The sequence below is a fragment of the Phoca vitulina genome, unplaced genomic scaffold (genome assembly GCF_004348235.1).
Source record: "Phoca vitulina isolate PV1807 unplaced genomic scaffold, GSC_HSeal_1.0 scaffold11, whole genome shotgun sequence".
Classification (NCBI taxonomy): domain Eukaryota; kingdom Metazoa; phylum Chordata; class Mammalia; order Carnivora; family Phocidae; genus Phoca; species Phoca vitulina.
Genome location: NW_022589714.1, coordinates 25,887,419 through 25,912,492, shown reverse-complemented (window position 1 = coordinate 25,912,492; position 25,074 = coordinate 25,887,419). Strand labels below are relative to the sequence as shown.

At 34.9% G+C, this 25,074-nt stretch overlaps 1 protein-coding gene across 13 annotated transcripts in view; it reads right to left on the bottom strand.

Moving 5' to 3' along the window:
• Nucleotides 1-25,074, bottom strand: part of KHDRBS2 (KH RNA binding domain containing, signal transduction associated 2) — a 581,162-nt gene that overhangs the window by 9,730 nt on the left and 546,358 nt on the right. For 3 of the 13 annotated variants that reach the window (XR_004300183.1, XR_004300185.1, XR_004300186.1), the window contains exons 9-11: nucleotides 21,269-21,442; nucleotides 19,264-19,324; nucleotides 891-1,630 (exon numbers count right to left, since the gene is read on the bottom strand). Coding sequence is in view for 5 of the 13 variants with exons in the window: in XM_032409566.1 (XP_032265457.1) it covers nucleotides 21,345-21,442 (98 nt within the window). In the remaining 8 variants the exon portion in view is untranslated. The other 10 variants (XR_004300184.1, XR_004300190.1, XR_004300188.1 and 7 more) reach the window with 10 other exon arrangements.

Here is a 25,074-nt window from a genome sequence, read left to right as displayed (position 1 = left end):
ATCTGCAGAAAGCTTGGGAAAGCTTACTTATAAAGGCTTTCCTCCTTCCCACTGAAAGGTTTGATTTTGTCCTCCATGGAGAGACTGGTCTGAGAAGAGGGGTTTACCAGCTGTGCTGGGCACAAACATGGATGGGAAATGCCCCTCCTGTTAAGATGCCTGCAACTCTTTTGCCTTTTCTATCTTTTTATTGGGAAAGAAAAAGTCTAAAAGCTTACTCTTTTAAAATAACAATTGTTGAAAGTCTTTGCCAGATTATGGTTCTGGGTCAAGAAACATTTTAACTAACTAACCCAAACCTTCATAGATCAAATGCTTGATCCTTCAAATGGAGACCATTGGAATCTCCCCCACACACAAGGTGGAATGAATAAACCAGATAAATCTAAATGTCTCATTCATTCAACAAACAAATATATGTCAGGCATATTTTAGACGCCAATCCCTATGATAAAGATTTAAGAATTCAAATTTGAATAAAATACAGATTTTGTCCTTGGCAGTTTGCAGTCTAAACTGCATTTACTAATTGTGACAAAAAATCTTTATTATAAGTAGTAAAATCTATAATCTCTATCTACCTATATATCCATATATAGATATATCTTCCTCTCTCTCTCTCTCTATATATATATATAATCAATATATAATCTATAATAATATACTAGTCTTTCAAGCAATAATATACAAGCTTTCAAGCAAGACTTTAAACCCGAGTTTCATATTAGAAGATAATGGAATATTTTCAGGTGTTTATTGTTATAAATTTTATTATCCAATTAATCCAATAGGAATCTGAAATGCAGGCAAAAAAAAAAAAAAGCAACTTTAAAAGCAAGATTTTGTTTTGAGCTAAAGAGTAAAAGAAAAAAAAATTCTGGTTCACCTACCTTCTGTCCATATCTGACTTTTCATCCAAATCTCACCTCTTCTGGGAAGCTCTCTTTTAAAATCCCAGCCCAGATTAACCTCTTCTTTTTAAAGCTGCATAATTAACATATTAATATGTTCCACATATATTTTAATCAGTGGTTGTTATTCATAGTCACTTCAGAATCACCTGTGGAGTTTAGAAAATACACATTTCCAGGCTCTAACCTCAGAAACTTATTAAGTCAATGCAAATATGGTTCTCGCATTTGTATTTTTAAAGCACACCACATACAATGCATTCCCAGTTAAGAACCACTGTTCAAATTACGCTATAGGATTTGGCATTTTATAATAGCATATAATCCATATTCATACATTTATATTCTTATAACCCCAGGTGAATCTTAAGCATCTTTTGGGTAGAGGCACAGACTTCTATTTACTTTGTTCTCTGCAGCACACAGAACCTACTCTGCACTAGTAAGAATTTCTACACTTCTTTTTTGAAAAAGGGATTTCTTTTCAACAACCTCTATGTAATACTATCGTATCTGCTTTTCTATGTATATTTTTTACACAGTGGTGGAACAAAATTGATTATAAGCAAATATTATTTATTCATCTTTATTTAATATTGCTTTTCAGAAAGGTTCCTGAATTAGGGCAATCCCTAGAGAGTTTCAGAGAAAGATGTTAATTCTAGCATAGTGGAGTTAAACTTACATTGGTTCAAATCCAAATTCTCTTCTTATCTGGCCTATGGTGAGGAGAAAAACAATAGAAAAAAGTTTATAAAGTGCAGGCCCTTAGTAAGCATTTAATGCACAATAGCTACTATATATATGAGATGTTAGGGAAGTCTCTTCACCCCCAAGAATTTTCCTCAGCATCCAGATTTCATGCCTTATATCCTGATAACCGGTTACTCCCAGAGACATCTATTTAGTCAGAGAATGTCAGAGCTGGGAGGCCTGCTGAAATGAAACAATCCTTGATCTTCCTTTTAACCTCTGAGGCAATTTAGGGCTAGTAGCTAAAGCAATCCGTACACATTCGTGGGATTGGAACATTCTACCTCACAGAGCTATTTTAAGAGTCAGAGAACACAGGGAAAGCCCTAAGTAGAAAAACTAGTCACTTAATAAATCATTGTTATTGTCATTAATATAGTAATAGTGATATCCTGAACTACAACCTAGCTCAGTTCAGTGCTCTTTTCTTGCATCTTAAAATGTATGTTCCTTATAAAAATACAGTCTTATAACAGCTAATAAGAATAGCAAATTGAAACTATTGATAATCTTTGACTGTATTCAGTAAGACCAAGCCACTCGTATCAACCAGCAAATAGGAAGATAGTATGCCATCTGCTGACCTATGTTGTTAAGGAGCCAGACCTTTGTCTGGTTTCAGGTTTGCCCACTCTGAGAGAAGACCACACTAGTCAATCTCTCCGTCTCTGTTTCTTCGACTGTAAGATGGTGGGGGAAATAAAATAGCTCCCTCATTGGGTTACTGTGAAGAATTTATTACACATGAAAGTATTTCAAAGCCTCAGGCAAATAACAAGCTTCCAATAAAGGTTAGTTTATTATTATTTACACTTTATTATTATTTATGGGTAAGATTACCATAATTGGTCATCTGCACTGGGACATGTCTGAGAGTAGAAGGTGGCACTCTTAATAAATACACTGGGACAACAGGCATAAACCAGGATGCATGGTCACCTTATCTACAATGTATTTTCTAGCTAAAAACAAATTCCTAAGGCTGTGTTAGATTGTGCAGAAGAATTTACATGGAACTCTTCTTTGGAAAGATGGTATGTGTAGGTCAGAGTCATCATGGGCACAATAATGCTGCTGCCTTCTCCCAAGCTTCTTTGAGACAAAATAGGAGGCATGATATTTCTATAGTATTTGTAACTTAGCTGAAGATTCCTAAAGTCTCTCTGACTAGGTCCCAGAAAGTGCACTTTAATTTAAAAAAAAAATTATTTTAATTACTTTCAAGAGAAACTTTCTGAAATCTCTTATGCAATTTCATGTCTCATTAAAACAAATATATACACTGTAACTTATACTCTTGAAACAAATTATTTTTAATTTTAAATCTTTTAAGTTTATCTATTTATGTCAGTAATCTCTACACCCAACAGGGGGCTTGAACTCACAATCCTGAGATCAAGAGTCGCATGCTCTTCCAACGGAGTCAGCCAGGAGCCCCACAAACTATTTTTTAATAAAAGTGTGTATGAAGAAGAAAACAGACTTCTATTTTGAAGCATCTATATCACTGCCCACCCATCCATCCATACATTTCTTTCTCCTTTCGTTTTAGAACAAAGTAGAATTTTAGGAGGGAACACATAATCATGTCCCTAATCTGTCCTGTTCTGTCCCACTCTGTTCCGTTACACCCCATTTCATTCTACAGACATTTACTGGGCGCCCACTATATATTGTCCTTCTTGCCGGCAACACTGAACTTTCCCTCTAAGACAAAAAGGTGATGTCAAGAAAGATGACTAAGGTAACTCTTTAGACAGAAGCTCCATAAAGATATATCATGTATGGTGGATGACCTTTCCTTTCCTCAGGAACTTTCTGTCCCCCATCTGCATTTTAATAAAAATCGTGTGAATATCATCACAATCCCTCAACAAAATATATTTCATTATTAGTTGATTTTTGTTTTGATTTTATTCTGTAATACAGAAATTCATAACCTTAAGTTCTGAAGATGCAAGGCACATGAAAACCGTGCACATATGAGAATCAGCACATTACTGCTGTGCTGCCACAATGCAGAATAAAACTAAAAGTCTCTCACTTGTTTGACATTCATTGAATATCCCACTTAGCTTCTATCAGATGCAAAGATTTGCTTCATCCATTTAAGCATTTCTTTTTGGGGCCGTAATGAAGTGTTCTGCATCTGTCTTGTAAGCAGAGTGCATAAATGAAATCAAATAGATGGCGGGCCTCACCTCCATTGTTTAAAACACTGAACCTCCAGTCAGTGTCAGATTTATTCCATCTTTTGGTTTCTCTATCATACGTCTTCACCTATAGTCCCAGATGAGCAGAGCAATTTAAAGCATTATGCAATCACACATATAGGCATCTCTGAGGCATTCCCATATGGTGTATCAATTCAGTTCATGGCAAATTTAACAACAGTAGCTGTTGTCACACATACTCAAAACAAAATAAATTATCCATCCAACCTCTTGTACTTAAGTGCTTTTTATATTCTGTGTTTTAGAAAAACAGTTTAACTTTAAGCAGCATTCTAGCTATGATCAGTCTCTCCTGAGGAAGTTTTTTATGAGATGGAATGAAGATACTGACAACCATTAGTCATTGCCATTAGCATAAGGCATGAGGCACACTACAATATTTATAAGCAGCTAAGTCATGACAGTAAAAATACGACTTCCTAGAACTTGGGCAGGCTTCTAACTACGGCTGACTGCTATTCTGTAAAGTGAAACGGGTCCGAGTCTGGTAGTAGTGTATTTAATGGCATGTTCATCATAAGACCTAATTGTTTTCTACCACAGGATATGGAGCTTTATGTCCTCCATCAACCAAAAACAAACAGTCATACTGCTTAATGGCTGTTCAATTAATGTTTATGTGCTACTTTTACACCCTGAATTATTTGATGAATAAACTCTAAGAAGCTATTTGAGAACTAAGTTTAATGGAACCTCAACTACTATTAAAAAATTCGCAGGATTCTTACAGTAGCTCGAACTATCAGCTAGGGAGTAGAGAGCATACACTGATATTCAAAAACCTTCTCCCTTCCTGTAAGAATGACAGAAAAATCAAAGTTTTGGAAGGCAATGCTCTATGTAGCTTGAGCCTTACTGCTTTCAAATTGAAGATCAAAATAGGGTTAGAATTAGAAGTGACCGGGTCAGAGTAAGTCAAAAGTGAGACTTGGTTTATTATACTAAGAAAGGCTCAGCTTTTGTATTTCAAGTACTTTCTTAACTTGTAACTCTTTACCTGCCAATATTTCAACTTTCCTGATATAAAGACTTAGCTGAAAGCATTAGTTGCTTAAAAATGTATTAATTCAACACCCTCTTTTGCTAGAAGTTTTGTGAAATTACCAAAAATATATTTTCACTGAAAGATTGCCACTTTTGAATTTGTGAGGAAAAAATGATTTGTGACTTTTGTAGTTATTTGGATATAGTAGTGTTTTTTTCATTCACTGTTTTTCTTTCTGGTAAGAGTCCTGATGTCTCCAACACTAGGTCAGTTAATGAATGGTATTCCTTATTGTGCCAAATTAGTTGGGCACCATTAGACACAGGAAAAAGAAAGAAAGAAAACAAACAAACAAACAAGAACTGAGGAAATGAGAGATACTGCATATTTCCTTTGGAAATTACAGATCCTTTAACACTACACATGGTGTTTGCAAATGCTGATGTATATATTTTATTTTATTTTATTTTATTTTATTTTATTTTATTTTTTAAATTTATTTATTTGACAGAGAGAGAGAGAGCGAGAGAGGGAACACAAGCCGGGGGAGTGGGAGAGGGAGAAGCAGGCTTCCCGCGGAGCAGGGAGCCCGATGCGGGCCTTGATCCCAGGACCCCGGGATCATGACCTGAGCCGAAGGCAGACGCTTAACGACTGAGCCACCCAGGCGCCCTGATGTATATATTTTAATAGAATGGTGGCTGTCCTCTTCTTCCTGTCTTGTGGTTCAACATATCAACATGAGGTTCATAAACCAGGACAAATGAGATAGCAAGTTTAAGAGATGTCAAATGTTCTTGACAACTTCCCACTAAGAGCACAACTGAGAAATGAACTTATCACCTGGTTGGTTGAAGTCTAAATCTCACTGCTTTTGATTATAAAGCAATGAGCCTTTAATTTTTTAGTTCATTTTACATTTTTTAAACAGTGTTTCAGTGAAACATATGTAATTGAGTTGATTTGAATTTGATTAGTTTAGCACTACAGTTTCACTATTTGTTATAAATTAAGGTGGCTTTGTGGTGTTACAGCATATTAAGAAACATTTTAGCGGAGCAATTGACTTTTATGATTTTTAAATGTATCATTACTTGATATTAAAACCAAATTCATTACAACTTAACTGGATATACCTTTTCAGAGTCTACGTATTGTTAGATACTAATTAATATTCAAATTCATTTCCAGTCTATTTTGAAGCTACTGAGCAAGTAACATGTGACAAAAATTTGAATGTGTTGCGTAGGCATTTGGTAGAGTAACTGATAAGGAATGAGACAATAAATCCTCAATATTACTTCCAATTAAAAATCCACATAGTATGTTTCCCTAGTTATAGCTGATTTTTATATGTCAAAAATTAGAGTAGAGGAAACTAAAGGAAATAGGATATTGGGAATAAGCCTTATGTGTCATTATGTTAAAATAATATATAAATCATTGGTGTTAAAAGTAATCAGAGCTACTGGATGATACTTAAGTGTTCTATGTTGTACATTTTTTCTGTTAAGTCCATTATAAGGGTATATTTTGAGATATGAAAGGAATTACATCACTTATAAGTAATGCTTAGATTCTCCACAAATGCAAAGTGGAACTGAGAGTTGGTAGTTTTTTGGCTAATTTTGGCAAATATCCTATTTTGGATGGATTATCACTTCAATAAATAATACTTATTTCTAAACTTCATGTCTTAAAATAGAAAAGAAAATAAACTTTCAAAACTGCCTAATCAGTAAAATTAGATGCTGGGAAATAGATGACATAGAAAATAGAATATCTATGCAAATTCCATTAAAGTTTGAAATAAGAATCTTATTCATTTACTTAAGTTCTGGTAAGGTCTGAATATCTTCTGAAGGAACTAGTATATCCAGAATTAAAGAATGTGAAATTGGTATTCTATACAAATAGGCAAGACTTTGTTTTGTTTTTATATTTTTAATCATAAAGATCATTCATAGCTTATTTTGTGCTCCAGTGATTTGATTTTGAAATTTAATTCCATCATAATACATAGTCATTTACAAATTAACAGACTATGCCTTGTCCTAAAATTTCTGTTACCAAATCCTGTTTTCTTTTTTCTTAAAAAAAGATTTATTTATTTAACTTAGAGAGAAATAGAAAGGGGGGGGGGGTGGCAAAAGGAGAGGGAGAGAGAATCTCAAGCAGACTCCCTGCTGAGCGTGGAGCCTGAGATGGGGCTCAGTCCCATGACCCTGAGATCATGACCTGAGCCAAATCAAGGCTCAACCAACTGAGCCACCCAGGCGCCCTACCAAATTCTGTTTTCTTATGTTTATACATTAAAGGCAATTAAAGATAAATAAAACAACTACTATAGTTAGTAATCAATAGTCTGATAAGTTAAATAATTACATTTTGATGTTGTCTATGGTCCTTTTAAGAATAAAAATATTAGTTATATATGTAAATTATTTGAGAGGTGAGATATGTGTCCTTTCTATAAAATTGAATGCCGCTGCAATATATTAATGTTAACAACCAAAGTTATTTTGGGAAATAGGTATAATTCTACTGCAATAATAATGAAGCCTAATTAGAAAATCAATGAAATAAAGCATATATAGTATATTTTAACATTGCTAAAAACAAATCCAGCCTCAGAAGAGTAGGAAATAATGTCCATTTAGATATTTACCAAATATCATAATAAAATAATTTCTCTTTATAGATAAATGCATGCTCTAGAAATACTCTGTAGCATGTCAGTATCTTACCTTTTTTTTTTGGTGTGGACATCATAGGTATAGTTAAAGTCATCTCTCATTTATATTACGTTCCTCGACCCCTCCTTCTTCTACACTGGGGAAGGGAGGCAGCAAGGATCATCTCATCATCCAATACATGTATTTATTTTACTACTTGTAACTTAAGGTGCTGTATCTTATTTATATATTAAGTCCTAATATTTTAATTAGTCATATATGCTTAATAAAATGTGCATTTGTCAATCTCAGCAGTTAGCTAGAAATCTGTGAGGTTTTGAGCACACCAGCACCTGAAGTGTCATAGTACAATTCAGCTATCTCACCACACGAGCAAGAATTCAGGAACTCATGTCAAATTCAGGGATGAGGTTTGCCCTGGAACTGAGTAAGCCTAAGACTCTCTTAAGTATACTGCTTTATATATTTTCTGTACAGTGCAAACAGCAACTTAATTGTAAAACAGTAAAATCTATTGATGTCCTTATTCAACAGTGGGTTCACAAAATAGGTATTCCTAGGTCCTTGCGATGTACTTTAACAATAAAGTTGGTCAGAGATAAATTGGACCAAATAGCAGAATCCTTTCAGAGGACTACACTTGTATGGAATAAGCCCAAATCTTTGCACTGCTAAATGAAATTTTTTAGTAAATTAAATCAAGATCAGCTGATGATCTGTATAATGTAGACTCAAACCTTCTGGGATCTTTTCCTCAAAAACAGGGTGCTTGGTTTAAAATTAGGAAATTGCAGTGACTTTTTTGGCCTTTGCAAATTGAGCCAAAATTAGATTTTGAAACTCACAGGGCATTTAAAATCTCAATTATCCAATAGTCATATAGTCCTTTTTTTTTTTTTTTTAAGATGGAAGGACTAATGTAAGTAATAGAAAAATGATGGCCAAAGTTATGCTAATTGTTGTCTAGTGGTAGAATGATAATCCATTTTCTTTTTTTTTTTTTTTTAAAGATTTTATTTATTTATTTGAGACAGAGAGAATGAGAGAGAGAGAGAGCACATGAGAGGGGGGAGGGTCGGAGGGAGAAGCAGGCTCCCCGCCGAGCAGGGAGCCCGATGCGGGACTCGATCCAGGGACTCCAGGATCATGACCTGAGCCGAAGGCAGTCGCTTAACCAACTGAGCCACCCAGGCGCCCCATGATAATCCATTTTCTTTTCTTTTGAAGTTCTTTTAATCATAGATGCTAGAGAAATGGAGTTGCAGTTTTGATATGTTATAAATCAAGTTTAGAACGCTTCCATTAATTTCTTACTTAGTGTTTTACACTTTTAATAAATTTCAATTCCATTCTCTTCCAGCTAAAATCAGAAAATTATTAATTTAGATTTTACAAACTCAGCGTACAGTTCTGTAATCATTAGGCTCTCGATTTTGAGTAATTTCATATGCATCTGACACCAATATGCTATTTTTTAAAAGTATTCAATATTATGCCATGTGTTTAGGAAGCATTTAAATATTAATTATTAAGGTTATGAGTAAATGTTTAGATATAGGTAAGAGTAAGTCTCAATACTTTGGGAATATGTTTTATTGTAAGATGTTTAATAATTACTGCACATGAACAATGTTCTCTCCCATACAGCCTTGATTGTTCTTTCTTCCCGATTGGCCACTATCATTTACAAAAACAAGGTGGTTATTTTGGAGAGGTTAATGTCTCAGCCCAAATCCCACCATTTAGACTTCAGGTAATTTTGGACAAACCTCTTAACCCTGTGAAATTTTGTTTTCTTATCTTTAAAATGAGGTTAAGAAAATTTGACCTGCTTTCTTTTTGGAGCTGTTGTGATAAATACAATATTATTGTAAACATTTTTAAAAGTATCAAGGCATAATAGATAGGTATGATTAAAAATACATATGTGTGAACTTATAATGTCATATACATTATTAGCATTTTACCTATAAATATAATTTAGATAATCATAAATAGCACATAAGAAATATAAGATCAGAAATAGATGGGAGCTAATTGATAGATATTTATTCATTTCGTTATATTTGATAAATGTCTCCCATCGGTCTGGTCTGGGATACTAGTAAGTTAAAAAAAACAAAAAACAAAAAACAAACGTGATGCCTTTTTCCAAGAGGGCTCAGATTTTTGCCATTAGAAAGGTAAAGCCTGGGTATTCTTTCCCCAAATATATCTTGAATATCTTTAAACTAAGATGCTGTGCTTGATGACATTTTTTCTTCTGTGATAGCTAGCAATGTATTTAGGTCAGCAGACTGTTTGCATCCACCGAATACTTTTTAGCTGTAAATTGTCATAAGACCACTTTCTTTTGAACCTATCTCATTTAGTCACAGGCTATCATTTCTAATTAAAGCGCTTCCTTGAGTGATATAGTGAATAATAGAATAAGCGATGTAAAACTATGTGGAGTCAATAAATCATTTGATTATTACTTCAAATATATGAACACCTTGGACTTAAATCCTGAGAGAATTAATTATTACCTCTGAGCAATTGAATCAACTCATCACCAAGTTTTACTTATTAGTAATTAACATTTTATAAAATCCCACATTAGACATCTTCCTAATAATCTAAATATAACAAATAATAAATTCTTTTTGAGAACATTTATGGAATGAATACTTCCAACAGCGTCTATCTTTTACTCACAGTATATAGTATATGAAACTATAAAACTTTTAATAGATGGGAGGACAGTCTCTCTCAAACATCAGTATTATAAAGAAGTGTAATAAATATTACTTTGGCATATCCTTGGAATTCATAGATTTAGTACTCCTATTTTATAACATCTCTGAATGATTCTAAAGTTAAATGATGTGCAATTAATTCATAATTTTCTAAAAGCACAAATTTGAATTAACATACACTGTAAGAGTCTGGTGCAAATGTTTGTTCTTTACTCACACTCACTTTTTTACCAAAGTGGTAAAAAATATCTGCTGGTCAAAGTGAGGGGAAAGGGCAATGGTTTATGCAAATCAGATATAGAAGATAACAGACAGATAACAGAAATTCCAGATCTATTCAGTTGAGGAGTGTTCTGTATTTGTTCTAAAGGGAAGGCATATTTTTAATTTTTGAAGTTACTGCCTTATGTGATAAGTTGCACATGTTGGTGATTTATGAAAATATTTAGATCTCAGGACATTACATTCCCTGAAGGATATAAGGGGTGGTCTATCTCGTTTTTCATCTTGCTACCTGTTTCATCTCAGCACTTCTAATGGATCTCTCTCAGCCTTCTAGCTGCACTCATGTTCTTTCTAAATCTTTTTTTTTTTCTTGTTCTTATGTTCACCTTCATCTGGTGTCCTACTATTAAGTATAATAAAATATAAAATACATTTCACTAGTGTTTATCATTGATATATAGATAAAGGAAAACTCCATTTTATTTTTGCACTTGTACAGATTGGGACAAATCGATACAATAGAACATGTCATTAGTAAACAAATAAGTAATCATTACTATTCTTTTAGAAATATATTTTTCCAGTTTATTTTCACTTTTCATTGAAGTTTTATGTTATTTAGGATATCTCAACCTCCATGAAGGCTAACTTCTATACTTAGATACACATGGCTTCTATTTAAGTAAGATGGGCAAATAAATATGGTCAGGGACAACATATATGGAGTTTAGGGTTATTATGCATGGCTCATTTTCTAGATAACCCAGGGAAAAGAGATATTCTGAATATTTTGGTTTATGTATATAGAAGTGTTTAGAAATTTATCATCAGACTTTAATCTTGGCAACATTCATAATAAGAGAATTTCTTCTAAATCCTTTTTACTATCTTGAAGAATAAATTATACATCTGCATTTTGGTTTCCTCTCAAACTTAGTTCACTACAAAATCAAAGTCAGATGGGACAGTTGAGTGCGGGGGTTAAGGAAGAGGTCTCTGATTGTGACTGCTTGGGTTTAGAGTCCACCCCACTGCTCAGTGATGTGACCTTGGTGAGGTTACTTCTCTCTCAGGCCCAGATTGCTCACTTAGAGAATGGGGATACCCTAGAACTTGCCTCATAGAGTTATTGAGAAAATAGTTGAAGTAATTCCTAAAAATAGTTAAGACTGTGCTTGACATGTCTTATGCATTCCCTTACTGCAAAGGTCTCTTTCTTCATATTATTATTATTATTATTATTATTATTATTGAAACAATGTACCAGATTATCACTAGTCTCACTTTCATTTTTACCTCTGACTATTTCAATGTGAAATATAGATGTGCAACATTACTATGAGATTCTTATGTATAAACATATCTTATATTACCTGTTAAGAAGATACCCAGTATATATGTTTGCTTATGAATATAATGATGAGCATTTTCACACCTGTAATCTAAGGCCACATTAGCTGAATATTTTGGTAAAGATTATTTTAAAAACATCTAAGTTACAAATTGATTTAGATAATGAAAGGTGGTTTTTTTTGGATTAAACTAGCTTTTATTTACACATTTGATACACAGCATGAAGGTGTCTTAAAGTTAAAATTTTTAGTTAAGGAAAAATAATTTGGGGGAGAATATTAACTAAATTTGGGGAGGACATACCCACACCTGTATGACTTTACATATCTCACAATTTTTTTTTTTAATATTTTTATTTATTTGACAGAGACACAGCGAGAGCAGGAACACAAGCAGGGGGAGTGGGAGAGGGAGAAGCAGGCCTCCCACCGAGCAGGGAGCCCGACGCGGGCTCGATCCCAGGACCCTGGGATCATGACCTGAGCCAAAGGCAGACGCTTAACGACTGAGCTACCCAGGCACCCCCATATCTCACAATTTTATGAGGAGATGGTATTATTATCCCCCTCTTACCTATAAGAAAATGGAAGCTTCACAGGTTCAAGTAGTTTTGCTTACAATGTAGAGCATCTGCTGTGGGTTAAAGTTTCATAGTATAAATAATGCAACTTTAATTCTCCACACAAATCAACCTTGTGGAAATAGGTATTAGCTCACTCTTTCACAAAGAACCAAATTCAGCTCACTGATGAAAATTAAAATTGCATGCAGGTATATGGCAGAATCCCATTTCAAATGAATAAATAAGTAACGAGCAGCTGAAGAATGGAGAAAGGAAAGAAGGAAAGGAAGAGAAAGAAAATCAGAAGGAATATCAACCAAGCTATTAACAGAGTTGTCTCTGAGGATTAGGATTATAGATTTGGGATTTTTACATTACATATTTGTATTATACATTCTAAGTTTTTCAACCCTGAGTATGAATTACTTTTGGCTAGAAAAAAGGGGGTGTATATTTATTAAAAAAAACTCTTCAAAAAAAATCAATTCATGGCAATTCTGCCATATCCTAAGACACCATTATTTGTACCTGGATGATTTACTTACCAGAAATGAAAAAAACGCCTTTAAGAAGTTAAACCAATTTGTATTTTGTATGGGATTATCAATGATAAAAGGATTCCAGAGAAGTTTCTCTGATGGAATATGGTATTACTTATTTTAAAAATTACTGCTTTATAAGAAAGCCTAAAGCAGCAGATATGTTCTAAATATAAGTTCTAAATAATTATATACTGAACAATAAATTAATTTATATTCTTAAACCTCCAACAGGCACGTTGAAAGAAACAGTTTAAAAATTCAGCATTAATCCATTAAGATCTTTATGCAACATGTAAATATAATCTTTCCTGTTTAAATACATTTAAAATTAGTGTTATTCCAGGGGCGCCTGGGTGGCTCAGTTGGTCAAACGTCTGCCTTTGGCTCAGGTCATGATTCCAGGGTCCTGGGATCAAGCCCTTCGTCTGGCTCCCTGCTCAGTGGAGAGTCTGCTTCTCTCTCTCTCTCTCTCTCTCTCTCTCTCTGTGCCCCTCCCCCTCCCCTTCTCTCCCCTTCTCCTGCCCATGTTCTCTCTCAGATAAATAAATAAAATCTTAAAAAAATAAATAAATAAAACTAGCTTTATTCCAGTCACAGATATTATGCACTGATCTCGGTGAATTCCATAAGTATATTTATTTCTAATATTAAAGTTTATATTTTGAAATAGAGATCTTAGACTAACTGAAGACATTTCTCACCTATTGCATCCTCTTTAGAGCTAAGAATTCAAGATTTTGTGAATAGGAGGTTATATATAAATGTTAATGGTCATTATTTGTCTGCTTTAATTGTGATTTTTTTCTTGGCATACTTTTTGGTTTACAGTGGGCATGTACTGGTTTCATAATGAAGACAATAAACATTTCTTAACATGAGGCTCTGTTGAATGATTGGACAGTGCTCTTTCCCCAGTAATAATCAGTTGCCCTTCTTTTGTCTTCTCAGATACCCGTGTGCAGTTGGGAAAAATGACAGAAGGCATTGGGAAGGGAGGGGCAAGATGGTATGAGAGAAGTTGAAAATGTCCTAATGTCAAAAAAGACAGGCTAAGAGGCTAGAATATAGGACATATGCTATGTGTGTGTTAGGGCAGAATGAGACAAAGGGGAAGGAACATTTTCCTACTGATAGAAGTCATCCTGAGAAGCATTGAGGTGACAGGAAACCTATGTCCCTGACATTTGCTTCCAGAGGCTCTACAAGGAGGATCTAAGAGTCTCCAAATTTCTCTCATAAGTAGATCACTCACTGTACACTACTGCGAAGTATGAAACGTGATGGAACAGAAATTTGAACTAAATTAGTGTTTAGAAGCTCACTACCAATTTTTAAGATGGCTCACTCTTCACTTTTTTTTTTTTTTTTTTTTAATAAAAGCAGATAAGCTGGCTGTTGTTGAGGTATCCAGTGGTATATGAATCACACAGCTTCCTCTCTGGGTTTCTCAGTTTGTCTGACAATAAAGTGTAAGAGACTGAGATATAAAACAGCATACCAAGTAGAGTGACCTTATTCTCCTACTGTAAATGATCTTTCTAGTACCAATTAATAAATTCTATGTAAAGAGACTAGGAAATTAATCTTTCTGCTGAATATGGAGGACTGGTGCCCGCCTGTCAACAAGAACAGCTATTTTACTGTTAACTCAGATATTTTAAGAAGAAACTAGAATGTCCAGATAAATGCTACACATGATACTGGCATCAGGAAATACTTCGTTTTAAAATAGTTAACATTGAGTGATACCTTCACTTGTGTTCTTAACACAGGACTGTGTAGTGAAGAACCATACAAAGATATTTCTGATTTGAAATTGACTCTCATTCTTTAAAGCTGAGTTCTGATTTACAGATTGAAGAATAAAAGCCTGAAATTGCTTTCATTCTTATTTAATCATGTGAGTGTTTTTTTAAATGTCAAAATGGAATCTAGATTATCAATGAATTCATTTGTTCTACGAAAGACAGTAGTCATACTTTGAAACACATGTGGGATACTTTTCATCTACATTTTTCTATGATGGAATCAGAATTTTTAAAAGAATGACAAATTTGAGGAAAGGTCAAAATAAAGATGCAATTCAAGTTAAAAAATTTTATCATAATCTTTTTTTTAGTCAATATTCATCATATTGCTACAGAATAGAAATTATATTAAGGCTATCTGAGATTTTAGAATCTCTTTTCAATTAAATTCATTAAAAGTTGGGGATCACCATAACATTTTGGAAAATGTGTGTGTTATCAAACTTTGTTTTAAATATTGGCTGTTCTGTGTATTAGTAGTGTGACATTAGTTAAACCTCTGGACTTCAACCCCCTGTTCTATAAGACAGGGTTAGGCATTTGCAAGCCTGCTTTAAGGATTGCAGATGTTTCATGTAAGTTTTTGTGTGAAAATGACAGTACCTTGCCTGGAAGGTATGCTCGGAAAACACATGGCCCCACTATTATTATTGTTATTATTAATACTCTAACCTCACACTGAACATAAATACATTTTATAAATTATACAATTGGGTATTTTCAGTTGTGTACTACAGAATGTTTTGCAGTAAAAAATTAAACCTTCCTGTGGAACCTGCAAGAGTGGCGAGTGGATGGAGTTTTCTGTAAACAGGTGGTCTCTTGGTACTGAAACTGATACTTGACGCTCAGCCAACTCAGATTACTGATCACCATTCTCTATTCCCTTAAAAAAATAAACAAACCTACAAACTTCTATATTATGTTAACCAAGAGACGTAGAGATAATGAGAGTAGCCTATATGGTTAAAGGGTTACATGTTTAAGGGACATTTGTGGTTTTCAAAATGCCAGACTATTTATTTTTAAGTGAAGAACTAAAGGCACAAGATTAATGTCTTAATAATACAGCTTGAAAAAAACTATTTCCCTTAGAAGAATTCATGGGAACCTTTAATATGTTATTCTGTATCACATTTATTTAAAAACTGTTAGTGCTTCAGTTGTTATTAAGCTAATTGGCTTCAGTTCCATTAATATACTGAAAGTGAAAATGATCTAAATATTACAAATAAGACCTAAAAGCACTCTTTGGTCTCTTAGGTGGCATCAGATTGATTCTGATTTAATCATACTTGCGTGTAGTAAAACTTTTTATTGGACAAATAGCAGGCACAAAGACTTTCTTACATATTAATGCTATTAGTACTGTTTAAAATACTTTGTTTAGTGTCCAGGCTAGCTACCTTTGGTATTTTGGTGAACAACAGTTGTCACAGGATCATCAGTGTACCAAGAATTACAGCACTATCTGAACAAATGCTTGGAACAAACACAGGAATCCCTTCGAACTGCAGTTACAAGGAATGCACTGTAATTTTTAAACCTTAATTTGCCATGCAAGTTTGTCTGACTCGTAGAGGTGGAAGTCAGACTTGAGGATGTTTGTGTATCAGTGGTTCCAACTGGCAAGGTGCCTCCTGACAGCCATCTTCGGGAGCCAGCGCTTCAGAACTAGTGAGAGCAGACATGATGTCATGACGGGGTGACGCTGGGACCTGGCATCATTGTCTGATACCGACAAGAGAAGAAGGCACCCTTTGGGCGAATGAATGTCTGTTAGTTAGGGCCACTCTGAACAGTTTGCATTCTATCAAAGGTTTCTGCTGAAAGGCCACTAACTTAGAGAAACTCTCATTCCCCATTGCCGGAGAAACCTACTGTATTCCCTTCTGACTATCTTAAGAGTCAGACAAAGTTATGCAATAAACAGCTGCAAGTGTATGTGTAATTATATTTTTCTGTACCTCAACTTCATTTCAGTCTTAGGTCTCCAGACTGCCAGTTAGAGAAAAACAGTCTCAGCTGAATATGGATTAATTTTGGTCAGGAGTTGCTTTGTCAACTCAGGGATTGATTTTTGCCCCATCTCTTTTTCCCAGGGTTGGATTTAAGTTCTGGAGTTTGGTCAGAGTGCAGCTGATCTTGTCGCCTTTCCACATGGTATCTACCGCTACGTCCACATCCTGTTCAGCGCCGGTCCATGCCGATGCCACCGCTCCCTGCCATTCCTTCCTGCGGAGACAGTTGTGTGTGTGGTTGCTTCTGCCACACCTGCTCCACTCTTGCCAACATGGAGGAACAGTCTGTAGAAACATTCTTCTACAGGATAGCACCTGGATTCACAGGTGTGGGGAACTCTCTGAAGCCTGCTGCCTCCCTAGGCTCTACTCTAGACAAAGGTCCCTTCTGTGTTCCAAACCTACCTGAGGCTTTTACTGGATAATTCTTACAGCATACAGAACCCATTCTCTAGGCCATGCTAATATCTTAAACTAATATCTTAGATATTGCTGCCTCTTGAGCTTTCTTCTCCACATGGGCAGTATTTATCTTGTAGAATGTATGGAGGCAGGTGGATGAGTCATGGACTGATTGATTGTTTGGAGCCTTTTAAATCTACTGTTAACACATAAACTTGATGTCCTAATTAAAGCCTACTTAAAATCCAGGTTTTTGAAACTCAAATCCCCTTTCTCATAAATCGTTATTTTTGAGCTTTAAAAACTTTTAAATTTTTAACTCAGTAGCCAAGAATGTTCTCTTCTCTTGCTCGGCACTGTTGTTTCTGCTGTGATAGACCCGCCCTGACTTAATGCATTCAAAGATGTAGTCTGGTGAGAAAGCCACAGTGTGATAAAACAACAACAGCGACAATAAAATAATTTCAGTGGACACAAAAACATACTCATTAATATATCAAAATAGTAACAGTGACTGGTTTCTCTTTCATTGCTTTACAAGTTCAAGCCTATTGTTTGAAAAGGCTCAAAGAAGAATAATATGCAGGACATCTGGATTAGAGATTCTTTCTTCCCTTGGTTTATAAAAACAGTAACATTTTTAAAGAGTCAAATCAGATGTGCAATGTTACTGATAAATAAAATTTCGAATTATATTCTCTGTAAGTTTTGATCTTTGATTCTGTGGCTTGACAAAGGGGCTTGATTAGTTGAAGCTCATACAGTTTTAGATAGTTACTTTAACAGCTTGGATTTTAGAAAAGTTCTCCCAGATGAAGTTAGTAATTATGAAATTGACTAAACGTGTGGATTGCCATGGTTCCTTGGGATACTTGCCTTAGCTCTGATTGTTTACTTCAAACCTAAAGTGGCTTCCTTTTATTTTTCACATAAAATCTGAAAAATTAATTTAACATAGCACTCAAGGACAGCCACCTGACTTGACCATTCCTCTCCAGGCTTTGCTTCCACTCTGTGCCTTCATGAAGCTGGACCACAGGGCCCATTGATCTGCCTCTCAAACACTTCCTGAACTTTTTGAACTCTGTGAAGTGACACAACCTATTCCCTTCACTAGGTGGCGCTCTCTTCCTCATCTACGGACAGACTATTCTCATTCCACAGTTCCCTCAGTTTCTGTCCTCTCTCTAGTCATAAGGTCTCTCCAGGCTGTCTCATACTGTTCCTATACGACTCATTGAAGGCTACGCGATGTTTGTGTAGTAAAAAGAAAGAGGACCAGGTCCAGAAGGAGAAATTTTGGGTTTCACCCGTATTTCAAATGTCATGGCAAAGCCGTTTCAATTCTCTGAGCTTCAGGTTAGTCTGTGGACTTCATAACTGCCCTTGCATTGTTTTCGGTCTGAAGTTTACTGGCTCAAGTTTTCTACTCCTTGTGTACAGAAATGAAGTCTCAATTTTCAACAGTGCTTTGAATTCAGTGAATATTTGCTGAATCAAATAGAATGGCAGATGAGAAACAAGAAGTTTATCGCTAAGTCCTGTGGCATAACTGGGGAAAGCAATGGTAAGTTTAGTTATTTTCTTCGACTAAATAAATGTCAATGTTAATAAATATCTCACTGACGAAGGGTCAGCAAGCAGTTAGTTAGGGGCTTCCCTTTGCCCTTCCTCCATCTCCGCCAACAGTTGTGATTTCTTTCCCTAAAACTGCAGAATCAAAGTTTGAATACTCTTCCTTTGTACAATTAGGGAAAGGTAATATATAGTAATTCATAGCAAAGAAAAAGGCTGCAGATTAACTACTAATTCACGTTTCATTTGATAAGCTTCTGAATAAGCTCAGAAATCCTTGCCAGGTAAATACTGAGTTAGTCACTTCATTTCAAAGAAGATAAAAATAACTCCTTCCTTGACAACAATCTAAACCTTTTCAGTATCTCAACAAGTGGCATTTGGTGTTTCAGCTCGCTGCCACAGCTCTGTGTTGGTAAAGATGATCTATTTCGGAGAGGATAAAAAAATAAGCTTACCTCTATCCTTCTTAGCCCACCACATCTGCTATTCACTTATGTGCTCTTTGCTTGTGGATACCTGAAATAGTGAGAAAGAATAAAAAAAGAAAATTAAATATAACTCAACAGCATTGTGTGCAAGGCAAACATTTACAATTTTAATTGATGACAGACACACACTTCGTAAAACTATTAGCATGCAACTCCAGCTGCAAAAACTGAACAGCAATACGCCTAAGCTGGTTAGCAGCAAAAAAGTAAACCAATCACATCGACAAAAGCCACCATAAACAAAAAAACTGTATTTAAAAGATTAGCAGTTTTGGCATTCATCCCTACCATCAAGTCTTTCGCTTTCTTTTTCCATCAAAATTTAGCTTACGTTTGATGTTAGCAAGAGTTGCATTACTATTATTGTTAATTTTAGTTCTGTTTATTGCCTTGAGGGTTATATATTGTAAAATAATTTTGGTGCCTCTAGTTAATGTTAATTAGTTGTTTTAATAACCTATAGACCTATTTGTTATGTTTTTGTAGGTTTACTTTTTTAACTATCAGGAACTTAATAACTGAGAATATTTAACATTACTGTTGCATAGGCAAAATTACAGAGTCACTATTAGTGTTACCTGTTTAACGTTTAGTCATCCTTTGAGTCCTGCGACATATTTCCTTAATAATCATCAGCCATCAAGTCTGATAGTCTCAAAAGAAATATCAGCCCTCTAAACTGCCTTCAAGGGCGGTGATATTTAGCACTGAAAATTACAAATAAAGTTTTGAGGTTGAATAGCAACAACTGGCCAGTGACACTGATGATTTGTTTGTCAAAACAAATTATTATAAACTACGCAAATGAAGTCCACGCACTCCTTTGAGTGAAAACAATAAAGTGAATCTACGCGATGCTTACATGTTGGATGGGATATTTAATGTGCGGGGAAACTCAAAGGTTGAAGAACTAGGCATTTAGACAGTGGTAAGTGGTAATCTTACCTCTTTATACTCCATTACTCTTTCTCACGAGAGACATGCTAATGCAAACAAGTCAATCAGAATTTGTGTTTAGCAAGATAAAGCTTAGAGGATAGTTTAAAATCCATTTATTATTCTAAATCCATTTTTTTCCATTAACATGTTATACATTAGTGTTTACTAACCATGATTCATGTAACAGTTTAGTTTGTTAACTTTTAAATTATTTAACAACCATAAGTTATTAATACATTTTTTAAGTATTACACAAATATCTTAAAACAGGCTTGGGTTCATTTTTGTAATTTTTAAATAGAAAACATTTTAGGCATCTCTTGAAGAAGAAATAAAGCAGGCATTTAAAGCTAGAAAACAAGTAATTCCAAATTTAGTTTTTACAAAAGTTTTCAGCTTTATTGACAAATTATGGCAAACATATTTGACAAATTGTGGTTTCCTATTTAGAGTAGCTTACACATGGAACTTTATGTGTGTTTTTTTTCTTTTTTAACAAATACAGGTTAAAACACTGAACAAATTCAGTTAGCTACATACATACAGTAGCTGCTTGTTTTCAACTCCATTAAAACAGCATTTAAAATTAAATTTACAAACTTAATATCGAACATCTTCATCTAACTAACAGATATTAAAAGACAGGTTAAAACATCTTATCTACAACTTTATTATCAGCTAGTTCAAAAATCATATTACAGTCTTTTAGCAACCCTAAACAAAGTTTTTGCTAGTTGATTGAGACTCAAAATCTGTTAACAGATTCATGCTCTTTCTTAAAAAAAAAAAAAAGAAAGAAAAAAGAAAAAAGAAAGAAAAAAAAAAGGTTACACACAACAATGAAAAACAACCAAGAGAATATCATCCTACTGAATGGTTTATAGACAATGCTTGCCAATGTCTTTTTTAGTCCGTTTTGTAAAATAATACTAGTGTCAATATCACGCCAACAGTATAGGGGGGAATACAAGAACTATACGGGAGAAATCATGAGCAGTTATCCCTAGAATAGAAAAAAAAAAAGGACTATTACTTGTCTTGTTGCTGTTTATGTGGAGACCACAGGCTATGAATTGTCTTTGAGGTGAGGTCACAGGTGAGAAGGACCTTCAATATCTACCATAGGGGTGCTCCCTGTATCCCCCTCGGGCTGACCTTGGCGGTGGTGCCTTCAGGCTGGAGCGGGTTGTGGCCCATTCTTCTGGTGCTATGAACAAGAGAAAGACAGCAGCATTCACGTGGCTTCACAGTTACCAGAAACAGTCATTTAAGACGCAAGAGTTGACCAAGGAAAAGAGAATAAAAGATCTCAACACTGATGGCTAAAGCCTTACTACATTTTCCACATGGTGAGGTCATCAAAAAAGTATATATTTTGAAATGCAGCCATGTGGAATTAAACTTGCAGGACATTCTTCAAAGCAGAGAAAGTTAAAGTCCTTGGATAATTCCACATTTATGATGTGTAAAATTTCTGTGCCACAAAAGAGAAGGAGGTATCAGTGTAAACTGCTCATTTTATCCTTTATACAGACTTCTAAAAGAAAGTGGATATAGGAATCCAGTGGTCCCTAGGCTTTGATTAACTTGAGAATCACCTGGGAATCTTAAAATAATACAAAACAAAACCAAAAATGACTAATGCCTGTGCTCTGTCTCCCAAACAGAATGATTAGAAAAGAGACCTGGGGCTTGCTATTTTCCAGTGCTCCCCTAGATGGTTCTTCAGTGGTACAGGGTGAGATCCTTGTGCTAAACTATCTTAGACAAAGTTAGTGAGAGAATGGCAGGATATGGAACGAGTAAGTTTAAGCAGTAAAATCAATAAAGAATATGCTCATATCAGTTTTTACAAATACCTTGAAAATAAAGAGGTATTTGTACACTAGGAAAAGTCCTCATTCACCTGTTAATCAGATTTCTAGTAACCTGAATGTTCTGAAACCTAGCCGAAAAACAAAACAAAACAAAAAACACACACAAGAAACAAGCCAACAAGCTTTTGAGTGTTGTGGAAAATAGCCTTCATAAAGTCTGTGACCCCAGAAGAGGAATGTAGCCCTCCTTCAAAAGGCCAGGGACTTAATAATAGGGTTTATGGTAACTTCTTATGTAATTCCTGAAGCTAAGTTATTTGGGTCTTTCAATCCAAATTCAGTTTTCGTTTGAGAGCAGATTTCATGCATGGAACTCTGATAAGAGTTAGTGTGGACATAGAAAAAGAGATTAGTAGAAAGAGACACACTGGCATTGATAGCTGATACATAGGATAGTGATGGTAATGGACATACAACTGGAAAGAAACCGCAGACTGAGGCCAACGATGTAGGTAGGGCATGTGTCCCTGGAGAGTTCAAGTGCCCCTAAGAATATTTTTGTACATAGTTCAGGAAGATTAAAGAAAAACAATAATAAAAATTTAAATTGTACTAACTATACTATATATAAGGCAAAGGATAGTGATGTACCATATAGAAAAATATTAAAATCCCATCAACATAGGAAAAAATAGCATTTAAATGGGCTTTTGGGGATATCCTCCATCAGAACTTCTTTATTATTATTATCTGATAATAAGTGAAAAGTTTCTCTCTTCTACTGTTTAAGGTACATGCTTAAGTTTATTTCAGTATTTGATAGGACATAAAATAGAAATGAGAACTTAAATAAAAATAAGAAATATTGCCTTTTCTCAGAATACAGATCTACTTAGATCAGGGGTTGGCAAACTAAGGCCAGTGAGCCACATTGGTTAGCTGTCTGTTTTTTTAAATAAAGTTTTAGGGAATGCAGGCATGCTTACTTATCTGCATATTGTCTATGGCTGTTTTTACTCTATAAAGGCAGAGTTGAGTAATTGTGACAGAGACCATCCTGTCTGCAAAGCCTAAAATATATAGTCTGGGCTTTTACAGAAAAGATTTACAGACCCCTGCTCTAGATCTTGTTGTCTTTTTTGGTTGGAGATTGTGGATGTTGGTCCTTCTGATGTGATCTCTTAAAGACAGGACTTTATCCCTAAGCTGCCAGAATTTCTCAGCAGAGACATTATGGAAAATAATTCTTTGTATTTACTTGATTGGAATTAAATAAAACTTTTTTTATGTGCTAGAAGGGAAAACGGATTTTGCTTGCAAAACTAGCAAGTGCCTTCTCAGCCTTATGTAATACGAGTTTTACACTTTGACTATGAATAATCAAGAATATGTCAATGTCCTTGTCTTCTGGTGGTAAAATCTACCCTGTTTTATTCATGTTTTTAACAAAAGGAATGTAATACTTTTTGCTTTATTCTGTTCTAGAGTATTAGAGATCCCCGGGTTGTAGTCTATGGGATTTAGAAACTGGGATAATAGAAGTTTCAAGTTTTCCCAGGGAATGGAAGTCTTGGATCCTTTCTCAGAAGCTTGGTGGTTTCTGCAAAATAGTGAAACAACCTGAACAGAGGGACAGCAGCGGGTGCCACAGCTACCCCAGCTTTGTCGGAACTTTTAAACTGGCATAATCTTGGGGACTTGCCCCGGAGCACATTAAGTGTTTACTAAGAACCCACTGATTTAGGTTTACTTGGCTTTATCTAAAGTTCTAGGGCAGCTAATTTATTGGCTAATACCTTTCATTTCCTAACTTTTGGCTAACACTAAAATGGGGAGGGTCGCTATTCTCTGCTGTATTCTCAGTGCCTGGAAAAAATTCAATGCCTAGTAGCAGTTGAACACAGTGAAAGATTACACGAACGAAAGGATGAGCGAATAAATTGAGGAACTATGAGGCAGAAAGAGCTTCCAAGGACAACCTTAAAAACAGTAATATTCGAGCTGAAGACACTTGACATTAATTTTAAAAGCTTTATAACTAGAAATATATGTTTTAGAGTTAAAATTCAAGAGGTTAGTTAGCTAAATAACAAAAGTATTTCATGACTGGATTTCATAAAACAATCATAGTGGACTCCAATTACAAAAAAGTGTAAAAGCATGTTTCATTGCACAAAAATGTGCTCTTATAATTCTCTGTATGTAAATTCATACTGTGTTCTTTCTTCCTTGCTGAAGGCTAGGAATGGGAAATACTGTTAGTCTATGAAAACTGTAACCAGAAAGGCAGACAAAATTAATTCCTACCCACGTGAAAGTTGTAGATTTTTCTAAGATTCCTTACAGTTAACAGAGGAGTCAAGGATTTATTTCACTTAATTCATGTTCTCAATAATAATAGTGAATTGAGATCAGGAGAGATATTATTTCTATTTGTGCCAAATTTCCTTGGTCTATATTTTTCCTAATATCAGAATGTTTATACGTAGTCACACGTTTACAATTACCACATGATAATACAAGCCAGCTTCTTTCAGTGAAGTTATCTTCTCTGAATCTATACTGGAGAATACTGACTCAATGGATGTTTTTCCTTCATCATCGGACAGGGTCATTGAGCCTTATATGGCAGCCAGTCCCCTCACTGCCTATCATTGGATTTCTCCACCATATAGTATCAGAGATAGAAGTGATTCTTAGAAATCCAAAGAAATTCTAATGTAAGTCTAATGTAAGTCCATCATAGAACCTTGCACATGGAAAAGACCCAAGCATAGGTAGAGACAAATCACTATAAGGTCCTTATGATGGGAATTCTCTAAAATTTGAAGTATAAAGCCCCAAGAATAGACTAAGAAATTGCCTGTCTTCTTTGAGCTCTACTATTCAGCAGATGAGATGGATTTAAAATATTTTAGGGAGAGGCATCTGGGTGGCTCAGTCAGTTAAGCGTCTGACTCTTGATTTTGGCTCAGGTCATGATCTCTGTGTTGTGAGATTGAGCCCTGCATCAGCTCCGCAC